This window comes from Sinocyclocheilus anshuiensis, unplaced genomic scaffold (assembly GCF_001515605.1).
Source record: "Sinocyclocheilus anshuiensis isolate Anshui unplaced genomic scaffold, SAMN03320099.WGS_v1.1 scaffold985, whole genome shotgun sequence".
Taxonomy (NCBI): domain Eukaryota; kingdom Metazoa; phylum Chordata; class Actinopteri; order Cypriniformes; family Cyprinidae; genus Sinocyclocheilus; species Sinocyclocheilus anshuiensis.
In genome coordinates this window covers 302,977-311,811 of record NW_015557117.1, presented here as the reverse complement: position 1 = coordinate 311,811, position 8,835 = coordinate 302,977, and the positions used below count along the sequence as shown (strand labels likewise).

The window sequence follows — 8,835 nt, the reverse complement described above, 5'->3', positions numbered from 1 at the left end:
CGCCTCTCTGACCAGTTTCCTCCTGACTCTTTCATCCAGTTTGGAGCGACGTCCTGATCCAGGAAGAGTCTGTGTTGTACCAAATACCTTTCAATTCTTAATAACAGACTTCTAGGCATTGATAAAGCGAAGCCTTTGGAATTTTTTTGTATCCATCTCCTGACTCGTGCCTGTTCTCAACTTTATCCCGGAAATCTTTTGACAATGCCTTGCCACCCATAGTTGATTGTTTGCTTCAGTTGCACTACCAAGGACTGAAATGCTCCAGGAAAGCTCTTGTCATACTGAGCTAATCAAAATGTCCACAGCTGATCACAGTTGAAAGTCAATTGGCTTTGTGTGCCATTGAGAAGGTGATTAGCTACACCTGATTGAGTTTACAAGTCATTTTTAGGAGGGGGTGATCCTTTTTCCAAATCTCTGTTTTTATTTATTTATTTATTTTTTTCTGATATGTTGGTGTTATATCTTTCACTAGCATGTTATAAGTTATACAGAGTAAATATAGCTGGATAAAACAAAAACTGTGTCCGTCTTCATTTCAGGCTGCAAAGCAACAAAATTTGATTATTTTAAAGGGGGGTGATTCTTTTCTGTACCCACTGTAAATAGTTTGTTAGTAGCAAGTCATGTTAATAAACAGTCTACAAACATGAATAACATATAAATTGATGTTCAGATGGTTTCCACTTTAGAATTAAATTTACCAATAGCCCAAATCAGTGCCCAAATGGTGAATTAGCATTGTTCATCCTTTGTGTGTTAGCTGCTACATAAACTTATGTGTACATATGTAGTATAAATTAGCATTACAATAAATAAATAAATAAATAAATAAATAAAGCTATTTACTGCCATAGTTCATTGGTAGTTCATGTTAACTAATTAATGTGAAGAGATGCATTAGTATATGCGTAAGTTAACATTAACAAAAAATTAAGTAATCCCGAACAGTGGTGTTGTTCATTGTTAGTTCATGTTAACTAATGCATTAACTAATGCTAACTAATACAACCTTATTGTAAAATGTTACCTAAATTATTTAGTGATTCAAAAATACTCACTTCTATATTCACTCTTTGTTCTAAACAAATCATCATTTTGAATGAATTGATTGAGTAAATGATTCAGTGACCTATGTATTATAACTGTGGTTATAATTAGGCGCATTACAAGGTGCATTACAAGGCATAATTATTGCATTAAGACTACATTTATAATGCATTATATAAAGACTTTAAGTAAAGTGGTTAAGCCAACTATTGGACAACAATGTTCAGTACATCACAAAAATTACAACAACAAAAAAACAAGGTGCATTACAAGGCATAATTATTGCATTAAGACTACATTTATAATGCATTATATAAAGACTTTAAGCAAAGTGGTTAAGCCAACTATTGGACAACAATGTTCAGTACATCACAAAAATTACAACAACAAAAATTTTTTTTTATTTATTAGGCATAAAATGTATTTGACATGATCAACAAACAAAAGACAATGACAACACAGCAGTCTCACACGAGTGACAGAACCTCTCAGACTGGCCCAGCTTCATTTTTGTTGTTGAGCCCTGCTGCATATGGTTTATAAAATGGTAAGGGCAGCACAGATAATTAATTCACAGAAAATGAATTTCCTCCATCTGTTTAGTTCAAGGCTTTGGGAGTGTAGAACACCCTAAGATGTCCTCTGCTGAAACTCCCCCTTGCGCTATGCTGCAGTCTTTCAGAGGCAGAGCATTGCCTGTACTGTCTCATTGAAAGTATTAATTTTGGTCCAATAATGGATGAATCTCCTCCAGGACATGAACTCGCATGTTTCCTCCCTCCCGAAAGAGCACAGAGCCTTTTTACTTTGGGCAACAAGTCATGCGAGCATCTTTGCCCTTTCAAAACTTACATAAATCATAATTTACAGCCTGAAAAAAGCCATACATGTGTATGTGTGCTACAAAAAGCCTTTCAGAGGTGTAAAACGTTCCTCTTTCCTTTTGTTTTCCCTACGGGCGCTTTTGTGTTAGGTGGTGTGTGTGGTGAAAAATTTCAAAGGGAAGCCCTTACTGGGTGAGATACCGCCGGAGGAGAGTGTGTCCAGTGGTCCCATGATCACTCAGCCCAGGATGGAGCACACTATGGAGAAATACATAGCGTCCCAGGTATTCAAACACAAGCATTCTTGTACACTAGAACGTACACTAAAACACCTTGTTATTGTGGCTGGTTTCTAAAATTTCATTATTAACTGTACACTGTAAAATATTTTTCAAAGTTGAAAATAAAGATTTTCAAGCAGCAGTTCAGATTTTTGTATTCACTATGGTGTTTATCAAACAACACCAGATACAAGAGTATAAAGACACAAGATAGCAGGTTCTGGATTTTTTCTCTGATATTCGCTGTCACTTTGCAAAATAGTCCATTCGTAAGCGCCACTAAGTCGTAGTTTCATGTAACAGCAGCAGCTCTGGGCATGCGACCAAAAACATGAATCTGATTGGTTGGCCAGTATTCTTCACAGTGTGATAGAATGGAGATTAGAATTAAAATCTTTAACGCACCAGTTTTTGTGCACCAAATATTTGTCTTGGCTGTTCACATCAACAACAATAACTGTAAAAATACTGGTAACGATAACTATATTAACATCCACACCAACGGACATTAACATTCTGTTTATATTAAGTGCGTGCTGCAGTTACTCTTTGCAAATTCTTTAAAGATGATGTATTCTGATTGACTGTCATTATTTTTTTTTCATCCATCAGCTGGAAAAAATCATTCTGAAACTTATTCTGAAATTGATTCTAGCGACATTGTTCCTCTGTGCCAGTATCGTTACAGTTGTGGTGGGTGTGGACTTTGACTTTTATAGTTATCATAGTTACTGTCCGTGGTGTGAAGGGCCTTAACTCTAAGATAAGGTTCTTACATATGGCTCATACAAGATCATTCATCCGCACTTGAAAAATTATCAAAACAACATTTCAGCTTTATGTGGGTCATTTTTTGACTTTGCCTGTGGCAGTGTTTAGTTTTTAACTCAATCTCAGTTCACTTCAGTTACATTTATAGAATAATAAAATACTTTTGATGACAGCCATCACATTGAACAGCCTTTGGATACTGAATATTATGTTCTGAATGTTAAATGTTCTTCCCTAGTAAATCCCATTATTTCTTTTCAGTATGTTCATTCGGCTGCTTTGCCTCAGGCAGGAATTTCTTGTATCTGTGTCACAAGAGATCAGAGTTAATCAGTGGGTTTATCTTCCAGTCTCGGAAAAAATAGGCACATATAGCTGAATATATCACTTCTACATGCTGATTCTGAACTAAAATGTTGGATTACACTTGCACACCTTTTTTAATGTTGTTGTTTATTTCCAGGTTTACAAGCATATGATTTTAAATCCCATGTTTTCCACTTCACCTTCCATCCTCAATATCATCCACTGACTAATGTTTATACCTTGCTGTCCACAGATCAGATATACACTGCTGATAGTTTCAGTATTCAACACCATTGTTCAGCAGGGCTGCCATACAATATTCAACAGGTAGTTGGTCCCCTTGAGGTCATGAACCCACAGTCTGGTAGCAGATATTGTCGCCTTTGAAGTCCATTATGCATCACAATCAACAGGAGTCCCACCCATTTTTGATTCATAGTTCAATATGACGTCCCAGGATTCAGTTTGGATTCATATAAGGGTGAGCCCAGGGGCTCCGTGAGGCAGTTAATCAAAATTACGTGTTAAGCCCAAGACATACAGTGTGCACCTGCAATGCATGGCTAGCATTCACACCACACTTGGTTATTTCAAGGCTATGTCATTAATCTTTAAGGTAGTTATTACTTATCCCCACAGCCTTAGAAAAATGTGTGCTTGGTCTTTAACTTTGCAATGAAATGGAGAGATAGAAAAGCAACTCATGCTCAAGTGACTTTAACACTCCTTGAGTCTCAAACACCAAAAATCTTTAAAAATCAAGTTTAAAACAAGTACCAAATTCTTAGGAATGTAATATTTTTAGTCACGTTGTTTTCATATGGTTTTGAATTTCTTATACCATTTATTAAGAACTTTTCAACTTAAAATAGAGTAAAAAGTACCATATTTACCATATAATGTAACATTATTTTTACACCTTAATATATTTGCATATCTTAAAGAAACAGTACACCCAAAAGTTAAAATTTAATTTCAATGTACTCATCCTGAGGCCATCCAAGATGTAGATGAATTTGTTTCCTCATCAGAACAGATTTGGAAAAAAATTAGCATTACATCACTTGCTCACCAATGGATCCTCTGCAGTGAATGGGTGCCGTCAGAGTTCAAACAGATAAAAACAACACAATAATTCACAAGACACCATGTGGTTAAATACAATTTTTGTGATCTTATGATATTAGGACAGTTGTATCACCCTGACATTTCAGAGCTGATGCTGAGAAATATTTTAATTCAGACATCAAAAACATGGTCAGCATGTCATATTATACAGTACACCTCATATTGAAATGATTGTATGTATGAATTGTATTTTAATTAGGGCTGTCAACGTTAACGCGTTAATGCATGCGATTAATTTTACCAGTGAATTATTCATTCCAGTGTGTTTCGCTTTTAAACACAAGCTCTGTCATATTCTGTGATTGTTTCTGAAGAGCGCGAGCCCTCACACGTCCCACTGTGTGACGTACAGACTGAACGGATTGTCAACACAACACATACAAACTATGTTTTCTCAACTGGATAACCAGTCTCTCACTAGTAAAGTTTTGATGGATGAAGACTGCAATCAAGGTAAAGATGATTGCGGTGGCATACAGGAGTCGTACAGTAAGCACGCGTGAGTCCATTATAATCATGCGTGTATGAGCTGATGCACTGATCGCACATTGTATTTATGCACAGGCATAGACATTTCCGTACATTCACGTTGTTTCCACACACATTCGTGATAATGTTTTGATTTGTCATGTGTATGTTGCTGTGTGTTTTTTTAGCATTTTTTTTCTTTCATATATGCTTATATGGGCTCCTTATATCATTTGGTTCTTTGGTGTCCTTTTGGAGTTTCATTTTGGAGTCCCCTTTTGGAAAGACATCTAAATTTATCTTGAAAAAAGCTACAGATTTTTGAGAATCACCCTTCAATCTTTTGGTTTACTTTGCTGGATATAGCAAATGATGACAAAATAAACATTTGAAACAAGGTATATGGTCTCTGCTTAATTTCATGAAGTGTGCAATTAATCGCGATTAATCACAGAAAAAGGGTGTGATTAATTAGATAAAAAATTGTAATCGATTGACAGCCCTAATTTTAATGTTTTTTTTTTAAATTAATTTTACAGATTCAGACAACAAATGAGTGTGATGTGATTGGCCTAGATGTTAAACTGTATTTTTTGTTTGATTTTCAGAATCCCATCACCTATGCTGAGATCACATGACAGTGAAAAGCCCACTAGCCAGAATGCTGTGGATATGTTGCTGCTCTCCGATGCGACTTTTTACTTTGAGTCCAATGTCAATATGTGCTATTTTTACACTTCTATTTTCAAGTGTGGGGAAAAAGTTGTCTATACCTTGTCCTCCTTTTTTTTTTTTTTTTTTAAATACTGTAGTTAGGGTAGGGTCGCATCCCTACTTTTATTCAAACATATTACTGTTAGCATTTTTTTTTTGTGATTGAATATACAGGGTATGGAGTGAATGTGGAAATGCAACATGGTGTCCGATGAAATGTATAATGTATAACATATCCTGATGTACAATTTACAACTGTGAGTCCATTGTTGAATTTTGAAGAAGTTTCTGTCTGACAAGAATTATTGTTGTTGATCCTCATAGAAATCAGGTTCTTCTATGATTTTGTCTGATGCTGGTTTTGTAATTCTTTCTGTAATTTTCTTTCCTGCCATAACATATCACATAAACACAACACATTTTCAGAAAAGCAGACTGTTTCAGCATTGCATCAGATTTTATTCTATGTATTTTAAAGCATGTTTAAATCGCCAATAGGTTTTAGTTATGTTACAGTCATGAATTATGATATTTTCTAGTGGAAACAATATTGTGGGAGGGTCATTTTCATTCTAGCGAGCATCTGATTGGTCAAAACCCAGTGTAGTACAGGATGAGTCATCAATATTTTTGTTCAGTTTTCCAGAAACTTTTAGTAGCAATTACATGGTCTCAATAAACTTAAAAAAATCAATTTTTGATTTCACAGAGTCTATAAAGTGGGCTGATGTGGGCATGAAGTGATAAGCAGAAATAATTATTGATTTTGGTGTCATTATGGCAGAGCACCTTGGGCAGAGCTGATGGATTTAATTGTGACTGGCAATTGATTACAAGACTCACAAAGATTAGATGCTGAGGCTTTTGCCCATAGAGGCTGCTAGGTTGTGTATGAAGGATCACTTTGTGTGCTTTAACGTTGCCAGTGTGTGTGTGTGTGTGTGTGTGTGAGTGTGTGCATGTTTGTGCTTATTTGTGAGTCTGCCCTTGATGTCGCCTCTGAGAGAACGCAGTCTCTAGTGGCTTAGAGAAGGCCGTTTGTTTTCTTGGCAGAGCTGGAATAATACCTGTACCTGTGAAAGAGAGAGAGAAAGAGATGGAAAGAAAGAAACCTTCATTGTTTGGAAAACAGTGTATCTCAGTCGTTTCATACAGATATAATGACAATATTTGCATTAGGATACATTTGCGTTTTCATAATCATATGTGTTTTTATTGTATCAGACCTCACAGCATCTAAGGTCTGCAGTGTTGAATTGATATTCTGCAGAGTTTTACACCATACTGAGCATATGTTTGATCTCTCACTGGCCAATGATGAGATTTGATTTTCAAATTCATGCTTGAATACATTATTAAATACCATGTCTCCTAATGATGTAAATCATTTATCCAATTCATCTCAATTCACAGTAGTAGTGCTACAGAACATCCTGAACCCTTTTATGTCCAGTGTTTGTGTCATTAGTTGTGAATATAACTTTTTAGAGAGTTTTTGGCTGGCTCACTGAGGGTTTTGTAACGCACTCTTTGTAAAACTGCTTTGTGATTGTGAAAGTGCTATATAAATTGAATTTACAATTATTCGGAAAGAGCTACTGCATTACCTGCACATTGACTTTAATTCAGGGTTATTTCTAGTGACAGTTGTGTGTTTTTTCCACCCAAAAGAGTTGGGAAAAAATGCACATTGGAATGGGATAAGAATATACATTTGAGATTATGTTCCAGTCATGAAAGCAATGAGGTAACTCAAGTCCGCTCTAAGATTTTGTTTTTCCTAAGAGGTTTTTTTTTTTTTTCCGAAAAAGCCTGAAATATTTTTATAACCATATTGTATGTATGTTGGACAGCATGGTCTGGCAATGACCTCAGAGACTGAATTGGAAAGGAAAGCAGATCTTCCCTAAGCCCAAGATGTCAAACAGTAATAAAATATTTGCCCTCAGACTCAGTCATTCTGTATCTTTTCTGTATTATGATTATATGATTTTTTTTTTAAATAATTTTTGCAATTTTTACAATATTTCATTTGAAGATACATTTTCTTATTTTAGATTTATTTACTGTTTACTGAAATTTACTGTTGTGTAAAAAAAATGTGTTCATTAACGTCAGGGCATTATGATATAGCTAAAATAAAAACCAAATATTTTTAGCCCTTTGACAATATTCAGTATATATCTTATTTATGCATTTGCTATAAAAATGCTAAAATGGGTGCTTTTTGTTAAATCCAATGGAATAGTTACATTTAAATCCTAGTTAAATTTTTTAATTAAAAAAACATATATTTACAAAAGAAATGTTGCTGGTTGTGAAATTTAGAGTTGACCTAAGACGCATTGGGAAACTTGATGATCAAAAACACATAAAAATCATCATCATCATCATCATCATCAAAAAACAAAACAAAAAAAACATCATGATGACAGTGTTAGTTTTATATTGGGGGGAAAATCATTAGTTATTGTATTTCATACAGCTGTTTAGCATGCAGCAAAATAACTGTAAGATCAAAAATCTGAATGTTTCTAGTGATCTTGTTAATTATATGCTGTTTCAGTACTTATGTTTCTTTGATGTCTTTAAATGTTTTAGTGTAGTTATCATCCATTTCAGTCAGGCTGGCCTTTTGTAACTATTACAGGGATGTGAGGTTCTTTACATTGCTCAAAATGTTACATTGCTAAGAGCTCTCAGTCTGTATCTGTCTTCCTGACAATAACAAACATTCACATCACATATGTTGAGATATGTAGGAAGATGTTGTTCTTTGGAATGCATGCTGTGTTTGTTCTGGGTTCATCAGTTCTCTGGTCATGTATCAGACACAGAGTGGCTGGTCCAAGCATAAGGATGCTGGAGTTCAGGGGTCTTCCTGGACTTCCTGCTTTCATCTCCTCCATTAATGGTGCTCATGTGTGGTGGATGAGTCCCAGTGCCCACCACCTCCCCTGTACAGTGCAAGTCTCCCATGGACAAAATGTAAATTAAAAATGCATTGGATGTTTCGAATGACATTTCAAGAACTCTATACCCAGGGGGAATCTATCTTGATTTCATTTCTGAAGATTTCATTCCTTTCTTTCTTTCTTTCTTTCTTTCTTTCTTTCTTTCTTTCTTTCTTTCTTTAAATAAACATAATTAAAGAAGAACTTGACTCAAGTACAAACACGGTCAGTGTCCAGTCTATAAACAACAATATTAAAAAGTAAAACAACTATAAAATCATCTGCAATTGAATTTAATGCGGTACAAGTGCTTATGTCAGGTTTCAGGATATTGGT

The 8,835-nt window shown here is 35.1% G+C and overlaps 1 protein-coding gene across 2 annotated transcripts in view; it reads left to right on the top strand.

Annotated features, from left to right (window-relative positions):
- The window catches only part of LOC107677753 (phospholipid phosphatase-related protein type 5-like), a 25,857-nt gene extending 18,401 nt beyond the window's left edge, over positions 1–7,456 (top strand). For both annotated transcript variants that reach the window (XM_016472772.1, XM_016472771.1), the window contains 2 exons: positions 2,027–2,161; positions 5,440–7,456. In XM_016472772.1, the coding sequence (XP_016328258.1) occupies positions 2,027–2,161; positions 5,440–5,469 (165 nt within the window). In that variant the 3' untranslated portion in view covers positions 5,470–7,456. The remainder of the gene's footprint in view (positions 1–2,026; positions 2,162–5,439) is intronic.
- Positions 7,457–8,835: the final 1,379 nt, after the last annotated feature.